This window comes from Podarcis vaucheri (genome assembly GCF_965113315.1).
Source record: "Podarcis vaucheri genome assembly, chromosome: 3".
Taxonomy (NCBI): Eukaryota; Metazoa; Chordata; class Lepidosauria; order Squamata; family Lacertidae; genus Podarcis; species Podarcis vaucheri.
The window spans coordinates 103,733,552-103,749,534 of NC_138761.1; the positions used below are offsets into that span (position 1 = coordinate 103,733,552).

General features: G+C 42.5%; 2 protein-coding genes across 2 annotated transcripts in view; one reads left to right on the top strand and one right to left on the bottom strand.

The window, feature by feature from the left end:
- Window positions 1-15,983, top strand: part of MCPH1 (microcephalin 1) — a 108,112-nt gene that overhangs the window by 34,751 nt on the left and 57,378 nt on the right. The window lies entirely within an intron of this gene.
- The window catches only part of ANGPT2 (angiopoietin 2), a 47,376-nt gene that overhangs the window by 8,270 nt on the left and 23,123 nt on the right, over window positions 1-15,983 (bottom strand). Inside the window, exons 2-5 of the mRNA XM_082215588.1 lie at window positions 12,983-13,138; window positions 9,165-9,286; window positions 5,652-5,884; window positions 3,516-3,646 (exon numbers count right to left, since the gene is read on the bottom strand). Coding sequence (XP_082071714.1) covers window positions 3,516-3,646; window positions 5,652-5,884; window positions 9,165-9,286; window positions 12,983-13,138 — 642 coding nt within the window. The remainder of the gene's footprint in view (window positions 1-3,515; window positions 3,647-5,651; window positions 5,885-9,164; window positions 9,287-12,982; window positions 13,139-15,983) is intronic.

A 15,983-nucleotide genomic window follows, 5' to 3' on the forward strand; every position in this document is an offset into this window, starting at 1 on the left:
CAGATCCTGAAGCTAAGGCTGCAATACTTTGGCCACCTCATGAGAAGAGACGACTCCCTGGAAAAGACCCTGATGTTGGGAAAGATTGAGGGCACAAGGAGAAGGGGATGACAGAGGACGAGATGGTTGGACAGTGTTCTTGAAGCTACCAGCATGAGTTTGACCAAACTGCGGGAGGCAGTGGAAGACAGGAGTGCCTGGCATGCTCTGGTCCATGGGTCACGAAGAGTCGGACATGACTAAATGACTAAACAACAACAACTTGCCGCCATTATTTTCCTTATTGGTCTCCATTATTGCCCTTAAAACTGCCTATGCTAACCATCTAGTCCAGGCATATGCAAACTTGGCCCTCCAGATGTTTTGGGACTACAATTCCCATCATCCCAGACCACTGGTCCTGTTAGCTAGGGATGATGGGAGTTGCAGTCCCAAAACATCTGGAGGGCCAAGTTTGCCTATGCCTGATCTAGTCTGATGCGGAGGTTTCATGAAACTTAGAGATTCATGAATTCACAGAGGCCTCTCCAACAGATAGGCAAAGGAAACTTGTTGCTGCACTACAATTCCTATCCTACCTGTCCATTAGCTTTGTTGGCTGAGGCTGATGGGAGTTGGCATCTGTAGGGCTGCAGATTGTGTTGCAATGAAACCATATTCCTGAAATGGTTAAAATGTTAGCTAAAGTCTCCTTCCATCAGATCCTGTATTTTGCTGCCAATTTTGGTTTCCAAAACACTTCTGTTTTCGTTTTGTTTTTGAAGGCCTTTCTTTGTTGCTCTGGGGGAGACCTACATAAAGCTGAAAACTAAGGAGCATTATTAATGGACAGAAGCCCATATGATTAAGGATTGGATTAGGTAGATCGTGGTAGGTGGAATGCATCCCCTTCAAAAAATGCATGCCTAATTCTAGTTCAGGAGGTTATTTACTATGGCCCTTCAGTTTCCTCAACAGAATTGGTTTGAACGTTTCGGCTACTAAAAGGCGTAATTTAGTATTTAAAAGGGCAAGGGTTTTCCAAATGGGTGTTGCACTGAAAGAGTAAACAACCATGGGATTCACAAAATCATTGAAGTGCACAAATAACATTTTGGCAACAGAATGTATAGAATTTCTATGAAACGGGAGGCCAAAGTTACACTCTAAACAACCACGTGCTCATTGAGATTTTGGCTATGTGCTTTTCAAACAGCAGCCCTCCCTGGCACCAAGCAAAGAGTTTTTGAAACTTCTGCTGTTTGTGGTGTGGCATGATGGTGTGATATTTCTTTGGGGTCCCACTAACCTGCCTCAAGCTATTTTTCAGTTGCATGTAGTAGGTAAATATAATATGGCCCTCTTAAATGATTATTGTTTCTTAAGATAGGGGAGAAATGAGATCACTTCTAACAACAGTACAGTGGTTTTTTGCCTTGTCAGTTTTTAGCATGTCAGTTTTACACTGTGCTTTCCAATGAAAGCTTGCAGGGGGGAAAACAAGCCCAGTAAAATACATTGTGCAGCAGTGTTTATAAGTCTCTTGAGAATTTAGAGTCAGCATCGAGAGGAAAAAGATCAAAACAGAATAAACGCCAAGAGGAAAAAGATCAAAACACAAACAGCCAGAGTCTAACAAATGAAAGGCAATTCTGTGTCACCGCTCACAAAGTAAGTAAAATAACATCAATAACCTCTGAAATAAATGGCAGTTTGAGATAATAATTTGGACATCTATCCCAGCCTGCAAAAATGTCACCCATATTTTCTCTATTGATGTAATGGTAGCAATTCTGCAGCTTCCATATGCAGTGATACCCACCAGGACTGCTTCTGCAAAACTTCAATTTCCAAGGGGTACTATAGGTGGCTCCATGTAAACTGCACTGAAATGGATGAAGGCAGTGCAATAATAGTGTTTGATGGATTGCACTCCTAAGGCTGTGATAATCCATTAAACTTCTTCTGCAAATAAGAGTCAGTATGATGAAGTCTAAACACTATAATCATTGTATTCTATGTAGCAGGTCTGGGAATAAAAATAGCATCATCAATCATACTGCCTAATTACTGGTCTAACAATGACCCTGCTTTTGGGTGGGTTTTTTGTTTTGCTTTTTTAAAAAAGAGCTCTTTACAGAAACATAGTAAAACAGTGGTATGCAGAAACCTGACGATTACTTGAAATATGTAGAGCTGACATGTTCCACCACAAGCCTGTTGACTGACGTGTAAGATACTGAGAAGGCTATTGAAGTCACTTACAAAACTGAGCAGATATCCAAGTGCAGAATATTGAAACTACAGTGCTAAAAGTGGTTTATGTTTGACGCAGTGAGAGCCAATGTGGACCAGATGTTTCTAGTGTACTGTCCACCCAACTGCTCTACAATCTCCCTGACCAAGCTGGCAGAGGTAGGTTCAGCGTTGGGGTTGGAGAACCCTTTCACAGTGTTGTTGAGGGTGGGGGAGGCATCTATATCCATGCCAAAACTGCTTCAAATGGGTCATATCAGGACTTCATGGCCTCCACGATAGCTATGCGACTTTCTCAATACATCAGTGATCCAATACATGTAACTGGTCATACCCTCAACCTGGTCTTTGCCAGAGAGCAGAATGGAAATACTCTGTTGATTGTGTGTGTGTTCACTATGAATCCATTGTCACCATCATCATTTTATTATTTGTACCCTGACCATCTGACTCAGTTGCCCCAGCCACGCTAAGCAGCTTCCAACAGATATATAAAAAAATAAAATAAAGCATCAAACGTTATGTTTGATGCCTTTTCATGTCTTCTAAAAGTTGTATAGTTATCTCCTTGAAATCTGATGGGAAGGTGTTCCACAGGGTGGGCACCACTACCGAGAAGGCCCTCTGCCTGGTTCCCTGTGACTTCACTTCTCGCAGTGAGGGTACTGCCAGAAAGCCCTCAGACAGACCACTCTCTGGTGTGGTTTGGGCTAAATCTTCAAGTATGTGGGACCCAGGGAGTTAGTCTGCTTTTGAAGACTGCTGGTATCTGACAGATTCCTGAATGCTCTGGGGGATTTTCCGGCTGACATGTCTGGCACTCCTGTCAAGACTCTTGTTTCACTATGAAATAGTGAGGTGCATAAAGCTACTGAGGGAGTATTTCCCCTTCCCATGTTTTCTTAATTTGTTTGTTCCTCAGCTTCTTGGCCTCCTTCAGTGTATGAATGTGGTTGTGTTGAGAATTTGCAGAAGGCGTGGGGCCATTAATCTAGCTACTGAAGAACAATTAGATGGGGACAACTATACATCATAATGGTCAACAAAGTTTGCAACTGGACAGTCTCCAGACTGTTGATCTACATAAGGATGGACACGGAAAGCATTCTTAGCACTCTTTCATAAGACTGTACTGCTGTTGTTGCATTTTCCTTTTCTAAATTGGAAAGCGGAGTTTCATGTCGAGCTGAAAAGTACTGAAAACTGACACAATGATATTTAAAAAAATATAATGAAGCAGGATCTGGTCCTGCCTAAATTTAATCAAGAGAATGTTTTACCTTTTTCGCATCTCCTGTGTTTGGCACTGTTAATGTGTAGACACCACTGGTTGTCAGTCCTGCTTTGAATGCATCAGCACAGTCCTTGAAACTGATGTGTTCTCCTCCAGTCTCCAGAGCATTATTGGATGCTGGAAAGCAAGTACACGTATTAAGCATATAACATAAAGGGTAAAGCGTAAAGGGACCCCTGACCATTAGGTCCAGTCGTGGCCGACTCTGGGGTTGCGGCGCTCATCTCGCTTTATTGGCTGAGGGAACCGGCATGCTACTTCCGGGTCATGTGGCCAGCATGACTAAGCCGCTTCTGGCAAACCAGAGCAGCGCACGGAAATGCCGTTTACCTTCCCGCTGGAGCGGTACCTATTTATCTACTTGCACTTTGACGTGCTTTCAAACTGATGGGTAGGTAGGAGCAGGGACCGAGCAACAGGAGCTCACCCCATCGGGATTCGAACCACCGACCTTCTGATCGGGAAGTCCTAGGTTCTGTGGTTTAACCCACAGCACCACCCGCGTCCCATAGCATATAATATAAATGCATTCAAATGGCCATTGTATTTGAAAAACCTCTAAGAAAACTTCTGCAGAGCTGACTTTAGCCATGTACTATTCTCTCCTCTGCCTCATTTGTTCGAAGCCTTTCAGATTGTTTACCTTTTAGATCTGGTTCATAAATTTGGTTTCCTTAAACTACAAGGTTGCTTCCAGCTTTTTAATTGTTTTTCCACACTCCTCTGATAGTTGACACTTTTAGAAGCGCCCCCCCCCCCAACACTGGCAAGTGTTCAGGATTTTATTTTTTTCCCACATCGGTGCTGAGGCTAACGCAGCTTGTTTACTTGTTTGTGCACTAACTTAGGAGATAACATCAGCAGAAGCACGCAGAGTTTTGGAAATATGCTTAACAGGCTATCTTTAGGCCTTTGAGGACTGTATTGTCCTGTATAGGGCATGGTGGTTTTGCTTAAAGAAGAAGAAGAAAACATTCTGAATTGATTCTGTGTTTATTATGTTTGCATAACTATATTTATAATTATTTGTAAATACAAATGGACCTGCAATAAAATATGTGCAGTGAAGAGTGCAGCAGTTCAGCTAGGCATGCCTTATTTCAGTCGTGCCCCCACCCCCGTTTTCTTTCTTCTTCCAAGAACCAGTCAGTATGCTCAGTCCCCATTGGGCTGCTGTGATTCCTTTATTCTTCTTCTTTTTGTGCTTCTGAAAAATATGCATGCCAATACTGTCTTCGTGTGTGTGGATGGTACTGTTTTAGCTACATTAAATAAACTCCACACTTGGGGAATGAGTTTGCTTGCAGCTTTTTTTCAGTTGGAACTCAGTTCTGGCACCTCTCAGGTGGGCGCCATTGCCGTTCTAAGAGAACAAGGATGAGTTCCGGCACCTCTTTTTCTAGAAAAATAGCACTGAGTATATAGAATCATGGCAATTAATGATGGAGTAAAAGTTTGTTCATATCTTCTCAAGTTCTGAGGCCGTTAACGATTAACAGCAGGTAGCATCCCTGTCACATTTTAAGCGTGTTGCTTTCAGTTCTGTGCATACGGCTTGGGAGATTTTGTGTAAAGCGTGGGAGCTAAACCTAATCAACCTCAGAGAAACCCCCTGGAATCGCAAAATCGGGGACTGTGAAGTGCTTTAGTTGGCGTTAGCTGGTTCCTCTTCATTGCTGGTGTCACACAAGCTGGAAAAGACAGCCTCTGGCACCTCAAAGGGTTAATTTAATTCAGATACTAGAGAGCAACCAAAATTGTCTTTGGCAAAAGTTAGTCCTCTGTGGTCACACTGTCATGGTGCCAGAGGCTTTGGCCTTGTGGGTGACTCGCAGGCTTGTCATTCTCAGAATTACTATGGTATGAGGTTCGACACACACACAGGAAAGCAGGCTAACCAGATCTCACGCTGGTGCCAGGCTCAGAGTATCTTTGGCCCTCGTCATTCCTTTCTTTCTTACCCACATGGATAGGCAACAAACTGGCCTAAGCCTACGCATACCTGTTATAATTATACTTTACACCTGGAAAGAATCTGAGGGTCATTGCGGAGGTGGGGGGAGGCTCACCAAAAAGGAAATTGTTTCTCACTGCAGCAATTAGCGTCTTCTACTCCACTTACGGTTTGGTGTAGAAATCATAGAGAACAGGCTTTGCACAGTCTCCCTCAAATCGTGTTGCTGTTTTTGCAGGAACGAGTTGTTGGCTGTGGCCGTGGCCAGCTGTTTTTCTAGTTCTTCTATTGTGGAGTTCTGTCTGGACACGAGTGACTGGAGCTTATCTTTCTCATCTCTAATCGACTGTAACTGGGATGTATGCTTGTCTTCTATATCAATAACTTTTTTTTCCAGAAAGCTAAAAAAATAAGAGGGGGAAGAAAACACTGTTATTGGTTTAGTACTTTTACGTGGCTAAAGGGGGGGGGGGGAGAGAGAGAAAAAACTGAGCCAGCTAAGGAACCACAAGTTTCCACTGTAGGTTCTGGTCACAAGTTACTTGCCATACAAAGTCTGGTGAGACGCCTGAGTGCCTCTCCTGTTCCCCAGCTCCTAATGGTGATCAAAAAGTAAAGTCTTTTGCAAGCTTATACATGGTTATTTGAACGTAGTACCTAATTCCCTGATCTGTCCCTTACAAATAGTAGTGGGTTTTGCGGTGGGAGGAGGCTCACAATGCCGTGTTTCAGAACATGAATGCATGATGCGAATTCAGCACAATATACACAATAGCCTTTTATTTTGGTCAACTCTGCAGCTTTTAATTTTGCTTAATTCTGCAACTTTGCATTATTTACTCTGATTCTGACAGCATACTGTAAAAGAGAATCGGGATCTGTGAAGGCAGGGGGGGTTGGACTCGATGGCCCTTGTGGTCTCTTCCAACTCTATGATTCTATGATTCTAAGGCCACCAAAGCCCTACCCCAATGCCTAGCAAATCTGATTCAACTGCCCCTCTGGCAGCTGAGATTCCAGCAGCCATTGCAAACTTGCTTTCAAATGCATCTTCAGAACGCTGACGCTACACGGTTTTAGAACTGGGCAGGGGGAATGAAATTTGAGATTCTCACGATGCTGAATTCCGCAATCAATGCCATGTTTGGTTTTGCTGTATATGCATAAATCAAGCAGTCCTGCTGTATATGTCCTGCCCTGAAGACACCATATTCAAATAACTGCTGTTCAGCATCGATCGCATGCATTAGAAGCTGTGTTGGATCAGCAGACCAGATTTCATTTTGCACTTCTCCTATGTACGCTGAGAAAATCTTTCACAACTCAGGTCCCATAGTATACTTGTTCTAGCAAAGGACAAGTGTGTTCAAGTGCTATCCCTGCACTTGCCGCAATAAATCACATTGTAATAGTGAGCCCATATTTTCTTTGCTCCCCTTGAGTAAAGTATCTTGTTTGCATAAAACAAACCTTGCAGGAGCATGCACAAATATAGCAAGGGAGTGAAGACAAATATGAAAACATGCCCTTTCCCTTCAGCACTCATGTTTACCAGAAATGAAAAGTCCTTTCAGCATAGGACTTCAACTGAATCATACAGCTTGGCTCATTTTACATTCAACCCCACATTGTACTGTTACAGGCACAGGATGGCAACCCTATGATTCGAAACATATTTCATCTTCACTTCAGAAAACAATTCCCCTTTCTCTGTAATATAGCTGTTGACACATCAGCCTCTCCCTGTGAGGACTGTTAAGCCGAACAGATGGGCTGATTATGCATTTACTATTGAAAAATTGTGTCGGTAGGAGATTACAATCCAGTTTGGAGAACAGTAAGGTTGACTTCTCTTCCATGTGAGACTATAGCCAACTGCAGATCACGCATGAGGCTTATGGAGTAAGCAAAGTTCACAGTTCCCCCTCTTTTTTCCAGCTAGCCTGGTGATCCCAGCTCAGCAAGAAATGTTAACAGTTCTGTTGGCCAGCTGTCATTCAAAATGTTCTGGGTAAACAAAAAGAGCCTCAAAGTCCTTTGATGTTGTACGCTGAGTATGGATGCAAGCAGGGATCATGTCTGGCTCTCAATTAATACAAAAGGAAGCCAAGAGTGGAATCAAATACTTATCTCTTTGGTGGTTTGAAAATCACAGTAACATTTTTGCGGCATCCAGCGCAGCTGGGCAGCCAGATTTTGCCTGGCAATCAAATAAGCGTTCTCATTAGGAATGAAGGGTGAGTTTCCCCCCTTTTGGTGGGGGAAATGGTAAATAAAGGATATTTCAAATCCACCATCTTGTCACGCCAGGTAGGTTTAGAATATGGCTCTAGCGAAAGACACACAGACAAGAGATGGATTGTTTTGTCCTCTGATAGGCAGGAACTCATTCCCATTATATTCCTTGGTTTGATCAAGTGGGTGAGATACAACTTGGCACCTATTGCTAAATAAATAAATAAAACTGCCTTCTGAGTGGGAAAGGCAATGGGATGCCTTTAATGAGCTCAAGAGCTGATAATCATTCCTCAGGTTCAAAGGAATTACACATGTAAGCTAGTTTGGCATCCACTGATTGCTTATTATTCTCTTACAGCTCCCATTACCAACCTCCCCCCCTGCAAATTTTTTTAGACTGCAACTCCCATCACTTCAGCCAGCACAACTGTGGAAAGCTAGGGGGTGATGGGGCTTGTAGTCCAAAATATATTGATTGGTGAAGACCATCTTTACAGTATTGCTGAAGTGACTAATCTGCGGAGCTATTCTCCTTTTCCAAATCGCATATCAGTTTTTGTTATTTGCTTATCTATAGGTAGGAGGAAAAGTGGGGTGTCCTAAAGAGGACTATAGTGAGGGTGAAGACTAAAAGCTACAGAGCTTTTGCAAGCAGGAGAAAACTTAGATCTTATTTTAAATGATGGTTATTTTCAATTCTTCGACAGGACCTATGTGCTTGTCATTTTTATTCTATATAGGGCACACATGGTCTTGGGTCTGGCACATTTCAAATTCCATGCATACAAATAATATTTCCTGGTGTTAAGAAAGTCATCTCCATTTCTGTTCATTGAAACAAAAGGCTTGATGCTCATTTGAAATATCCTGAGGTCTGGCAGATGAAGGTGATGGACTATATGGAACTGGCAGAAATGACTGGCAGAATCCGAGACCAGGGAGAAGAGTTGGTGGAAGAAGATTGAAAAAAGTTTACAGATTACCTACAGAAATACTGTAAAATTAATGAATGTTAGAATCATGTTGGATAGAAACTAAGTGGTCTTTAGCTGTAATGCTATAAGAGAATATGAGAAAATGGTTATTAATAGGTAAAAATTTAATGTTATAATATTTTAAAATTGAAGATTAAGATGAATGAAGAGGGGAGGGATTTGCTGAATTAACAATTTGAACTGGAATACAAAAAAGGGAGGCGTGAGGAGGTCCGGGAAAAAAGCAAATGAATGATATGTGATGGAAAGACTGAATTGTTTTTAACTATTTTTATTTTGTATTTTTCTTTTTATTTTGAAATTTCTTGAAAATCTCAATAAATATCTTATTTAAAAAAATGAAATATCCTGAGGTCATTTCAATTCGTCATCTCATTATAGATTTCCCTGCTGGGAAGAAAGCACATTTGAGAACAATAATACATTACCAGATAGGAAGAGTTATTACCTGTTTTTTTCTTGCAGTTTTCCTATCTCGCTGGTCTGATCTGAAATCTGCCTTTCCAGTTTGATAGTTGAAATTGAATGCGCCTGAAGCTGAAGCTCAAGCCTTGTTGTCTGATTCAGTACCTACATTTTGAGAAATGCAATTTTGGATCATGTTTGAGATAATTCAGAATAATTTACAAATTAATCCCGTCCTAAAATACCTAGACTATCATCACTATTTACCTGAATGAAAGGAAAACAAAAACCTCTTGAAGGTTTGATAAAATGTAAGTGACATTTACTTATGTCTATGTTTGCAGAAGACAAGTTGCAATATATGTGGGTCGTATCAGTCTTGTGTTCCCAGTTTTATGAATGACCAAAGGCATCCACAGTTGTAGCCTCCTGGATGTGACTTTGTGGATGTGGTGGTGATTTTCTAAGTTGCCACACTGACTGGAGTCACTTCTAGGTCACTGTGGGTGTACCTGCAGATAGGTTTGTTTTTCTTTCTTGATTAATCATTCCATGGTTCCAGGTCAGTATGATATCTGCTGCTTATTCTTGAAGTCTCAAGAACAACATCTGTTTTTAAGAATGAGGCAGCAAAATTGTCACATGGACTGTTGCTTAGCATTCCATTCTGCTGCATGCTCCTCATTGTGTTTTAAAATAACTCTTTTAATTCATCAGAATTTGGCTTCAGTTGGCAGGAGGAATTTATTACTCACATCCTTCATGTTGAATGGTCATTGAGGACATGTTTTCACACTTAAGGGTATTTCCAAATTGTTGCAGAGGAATTCATTCATTAATTAGAAGATATTACACACACACACACACACACACACACACACACACTGCCCTTTATCATATCAAGTTCCAAGGTAACAGACAACACAAAATATTAAGAAAAGAGATGAAACTTCAAAACGTTCCAAAACTTGCACAATTAATTCACTAAAGTCTATTAAAATGCCTCAGAAAATCAAAATGATTTTGCCTGGTACCTAAATTAAAGCCATGTTGGTGCCAGTGATCTTCTTGAGGGGACATTCTATCACTGAGGATACACTGCCAAGGAAACCCTCTTCCTTAGTAATAATATTTGTCCCTCTGGTGAAAGAGGAACATAGGAAGGGCTTCTGTAGACTATCTTAAAGAGCAGCAACAGGTTGAAATGAAACACACACACACGCTCCTGAAATTTGGGCCCCATACCATTTTGAATTTTAAAGTAGGAACCAACACCTTCAATTGGGCCCAAAAATAAACTGACAGCTAGTTCTGTTAAAACTGCTGTGATATGGGTAAATTAGGCCGCACTAGTCAATATTCCGGCAATCTATTCTAACTGAGGCTCCTGAAGCTTCTGAGAACTGTCTCCAAGAGCAACTCCACAAATAACACATTGTAGTAAACCATTTGGGAGATAACCAGAGCATGGATCACTGTGGCCAGAACTAGCGTCTTTGAAAGAGTAGTTATTTACTTAATCCTCTTACGTTGTTAATTAAACCCAGTACGATCCCAGTCACCAGCACAAATATTCAGCTTCTAAGCTAATGCTGACTATAAAAGCATCCTTCAGACATATAAGTTTGCAGTAGTATGACATTGCACATGGTTTGAAACTGATTCACATGACTTTTCGGAAGCAGTCAAACAAATGTTTCATTGACTCTGCTACTCACACTTTTGACCTTGGACCACTTTGGACATGAAAAATGGAATAAAGCGGGGTTGATTTAGTATTGTTCTGAAGTAGAGATTGAAGTGTTTCCGTCTTTATAGGAAGCAACATTACAGTGCAAATATAGTAGTGATCTGAGAGTCATTGTGTAGCAGAACCCTTTCCCTGGTGTACTTAGTTTACCACATATGGTGAACTACTACGTTGGAAGATCTTTTGAAAATATAACCCCACACCGTGAATCTGAACTGGTGCATTCCAGAATTTTCTCACCTTGTTTTTGGTCCTGTATAGAATACTTTTGGTTTTTATACTAACCAATCGCTATGTGCTAACACTAGGTTTTCCTCCCCAGCCACCCTTCACTTTAGTTTAAAAGTCTGGAAAATAACTGTAACTATACACAAGCTCCACTCGAAAAGCTTACTTAGCTTATTCTAAGAATGTAAGGAGTTCTGAAATGAATTTATTTTTTCAAAACATCTATATTGTTTTTTCTGTGAATATAATAGTTTGCGGTTACTCCATAATAACCATATTTTTGGATGAGATCTGACTTGAAATCTAAAATGAAGAGCAATTTTTGTTGTTGTTCCAATCTGAGTATGGGAATGTCTCTGTTCCCCACAACTGATTTGGGACTTGAACAACAACTTGAAAAAAATGTGACAATTTATTTTTCTTTGTAGCTTCCTGTTACTCCCTAACCTTTCTCCCACTCAGTTCAATCTTTTGATTTATCCTGCAACTAAATTATAACCATTGAAATGCTCAGGCTTATCCAAGTTCCATTGCAGACTATGCCTTGCATAAGGGGTGCATAACTTAGGTCACTCCAAGTTTTTGCAGCCTGAGTGCTGCAAATTGGACTCAGCTCTGAATTTTGATGCTAGTTCGGATCAGAACTTCTCGGTTTCAAACATTAGTTTGACCACTGTGCTGGTGAATAGGAATAACATTAACCTTCTTGAAACACTTTGCAAATTAGAGTGCTATGTAAACAGCAAGCCTCCATCTGCAGTATACTTTTAAAGCAGTATCATACCATGTTAACCAGTCATAAAGGTAAAAGGTAAAGGGACCCCTGACCATTAGGTCCAGTCGTGACTGACTTTGGGGTTGCGGTGCTCATTTCGCTTTATTGGCCGAGGGAGCCGGCGTACAGCTTCCGGGTCATGTGGCCAGCATGACTAAGCCGCTTCTGGCGAACCAGAGCAGCACACAGAAACGCCGTTTACCTTCCCACCGGAGCGGTACCTATTTATCTACTTGTACTTTGACGTGCTTTCAAACTGCTAGGTTGGCAGGAGCTGGGACCGAACAATGGGAGCTCCCCCCGTCACGGGGATTCTAACCGCCGACCTTCTGATTGGAAAGTCCTAGGCTCTGTGGTTTAACCCACAGCGCCACCATGTCCCACTGTGCTGGTGAATAGGAATAACATTAACCTTCTTGAAACACTTTGCAAATTAGAGTGCTATGTAAACAGCAAGCCTCCGTCTGCAGTATACTTTTAAAGCAGTATCATACTATGTTAAACAGTCATAGCTTCCCTCAAAGAATTCTAGGTGCTGGGAGCTGCAAGGAGACCAGTTTCCCCTCACAGAACCATAGATCCTTATGGATCCTCATAATTTATATAAGAGATCCCCTCAACAATTCGTAGGTCTCCCCTGTGTCCTGAAATGTGTTCTATGATTAGTTGGTTGTTTTGTTATTATGTGAAAAACACAAAGATCCACAAAGATTTGTGACTAAGATCAGGTTTTTTGTGGTGCTGTCAAGCGTTGGAGCTATGATTTATACTGTGCAGTCTACTAGTGTAAGTTTTAATTGACTGATTAGTAGGGCTGGGTGATAATATCATCCCAAACTGGTTTGAAATCCATATCGTGATATCGGTTTCATAATTTTTGACCTGGCAATGTATCGCAAATCATGATGTTTGTTTGCCTTGCAAAAATCATAATGTTAGGAGAAAATCTGAAGCCAGCCAATGTCTCTACATAGTTCTATCCTTAGTTCAGACATTGTGATACATCACAATGTTGGAAACCAAATATTGCCCAGTCTGACTTAAAGCATACAATATAGGGCACACGAGTCCTTTGAGTTCAACTTCAGCTTGAACGACTGGTACTTACATGTGCTTCAACATCTGTTAATTTGCGGGTCTGTTCAGCGGTTTGATTTAGCAGATTTGTGCCTATTTCAATCATGACTGCCGTCTGGTTCTGCACTGCATTCTGCTGGATCTCCACCATTTCTTTTTTCATGTTATCCTGAATGTAGCTTTCGAGCTGCATGTCGGAAGAAGAAGAAGAAGGTTTTATGTCCATGTGCTGTTTTGTTTATTTATAAACACGATTCCGGAGAGATTGCTAAGCATTTCTTAAATTACAGATGTTTCCCCTCCGTTTCGTGGGAGTGGGGGCGAGAGAGTTTAACAGGCAAAAAAAAATATGGGGAAGCCTCTTACAAATCAGAGATTAGCATCTGGAGATGCTTGCGCCAGCTCTGCCATTGGGAATGGGAAGCCAGTCCACTCAGGCAGCAGGTGCTGGTGTGTGCAAGACAACTACAGGCCCGCACTGTTCCCAAGGCCCCCTTGCACACCCATTGACAGCCTGTTGTTTTAGGTGGATGTGGTCTTGTTACCAGTGATGAGGTAATATGCAGCTACCAGTCCAGTTGAGTCCTATATGCATAGCTGTCAACTTACAGATTTGAAAATAAGGGACCAGCAGCCTTGAAAATAAGGGACCAGCAGCCAAAATAAGGGATTTTAGTCAACCAGTTAATAGGGACCAGTTAATTTTGGAGAGCAGCGCCGGTTTTTAAGCCCTTCGTTTCCAGGGGTTGCTGCTCAAGACGCCAGCCGATGAAACACTGCAATTAAATAACTACAAGCAGCAACCACTTTTCGCGCAAAACGAAGTCCAAGCTACGAAGATGCTGCTGCAGTTCTGTATCTTTTTCCCTCGTGCTCCATCTGCAGCTCTCAATTCCATCAGGTGGGGCGGGAGGAAGGGGGGGGGAAATAGCGCCCGAAGTAAACCCGCAAATCAGACCATCTATGCTAGTCTACCACTACAAATCTATGGGAGAAGCGCTTGCGGTCCTTCCCTTGTAACCCTTGGATCACCTGCCCGTGCCTCCGTCTCCTCCTCTTCCTCCTCTCTCTGAACTGCAGTACGGCCTAGTGGGAGCGGGAGCGGCGGTGATGGGCAGAGGGGAGGCCCCTGGCAGAGACGCTCAGTTCGGCGGCCACGAGGAGGATGGTGGCGGAAGGGCCCGAGGCTCCCGCCAGTCCCGGCGGGGAGGGGCTCCCAGGGGCCAAGGCTGGTGAGAGAAGGCCGGAGGGGGGCTGGCCAGGCAGCCAAGCAACACAGTTGGAGCCTCCCTCCTCCCTGGGAGGGAGGGAGAGGAGCTGCTTCCTTTGAAACCGGGGAAATTTAAGGGATATCCATCAATAAGGGACAACAGCGGGACATGGCGCTGGGATAAGGGACTGTCCCTCCAAATAAGGGACGCTTGACAGCTATGCCTGTATGTAGAAAGTGGGCCACCATTTTGTCTTTACCTCAAGCAACAAAATGTATTCGACTGGCCCTGCTAATAGTAACTGCCTGTAGTCAATGCAGAGACGGGGGGGATATGAAAGGGGCATTTCATATGGCCCTGGGACTTGTCAGCAGTTAACTAGCCAGGTATTCTAATCCATTCCACCTTCACAGTAACCATCCAGTGAAAACTAGTCACCACCCACCCAGAGTTGTAAGCAACAAGCTGGTGTCGAGTGAGAAAGGGAGAAATTTGTTACACTTCCCATCTGTCTCTATGCTCCCATATCTCTGCCTGGTAAACACCACTGTCACTGTTTTGTCACAACCGCCCCTTATTGAGAAAATGTTGGACTTCCAATTCGTTGGGGTCCCTTTCTCTTTGATATATATATATATTTAAAAAATGTGCTTATGCCTCAGCCTGAACTAGAGCTTTCCAGAATTCTTTGGTCTCCAGAAATTCAATATCTCCACGGAAGGGGAAACATCTTTAATCTCGTGTGTGTGCCTGTAAGTGCACAGATTATGGATGCAAGACAAGCATCATCAATTTAATGAAACAATAAGTAACCTGTGTTTCAGAAGCTTAGGCTCTTTTACAGTTAATACATGAGGCAGCAGGTGGTAAAGAAGGGTTTGGTCAGGTGCTGGTGCTCAGTGTGGGGATAGAGTTGCAAATGTACAGGTATATATTCACCTGTGTGTCACTGGGAAGAGTGCATTGCTCACACACTTTGAGAAGTTTAGTAACTGACTTTTGATATACGGTTGCTTCCACCCATTGTCACCTCTGGTGGCCCTGTGCTGGTGTTAGCAACAGTGGGAATTTTATTTAGATATCAGAGCAGCTTAGACAAAGGCTTAGGAGTTTAGTCACCTTCCTGAACCGAGAGTTCAAATGTTTAAGAGCATCTTACACTTTCATTGTTAGGGATTAGACAAGAAGTCTGGTATGCTGTAACAATGCTGTTTGCACATTGTTGCTCAACTTTTAGACAAACAAAACATAAAAAGCAAGGGTGAGAAACGACGTCTTCCTTCTAGGGATGCCAAAATAACAACTGTTTCGAAAGGCTCTCCGGGCACGTCGGCATAATAACTGTTTAGCAGATCTCGCCAACCCCATAGTCCAAGGCTTTAATTAAGCTTTTTATTAAAAAGGAATAAAAATCCTTTTTTTGTATTATGGATTAGCAAGTACAGTGACTTTGCTTAGACCTGAAAGTCTCTGAAAACTGATCCCCACACAAACACCATTTTATGATTTCTGAGAGATGTTTTAAGGTCTCTCTTGCCCCCAGCCAAGTTCTCAGCAGCTAGAAGCAGTGGCATAGCGTGGGGGGTGCAGGGGGGCCGGCCGCACCGGGCGCAACATCTGGGGGTTAGGGTTAGGGAGAGCAAATCCACGGGTTAGGGGGTGCAAATTACTTGCCTTGCCCCGGGTGCTGACAGCCCACGCTACGCCACTGGCTAGAAGCACTCTCATCTCTCACCATTCAATTCCCAGCTCAAGCTAGTTATTCAGTAAAGTCTAATTCCTAATGGGAAATATTATGCTTAATTGTATCTCCTGACGATA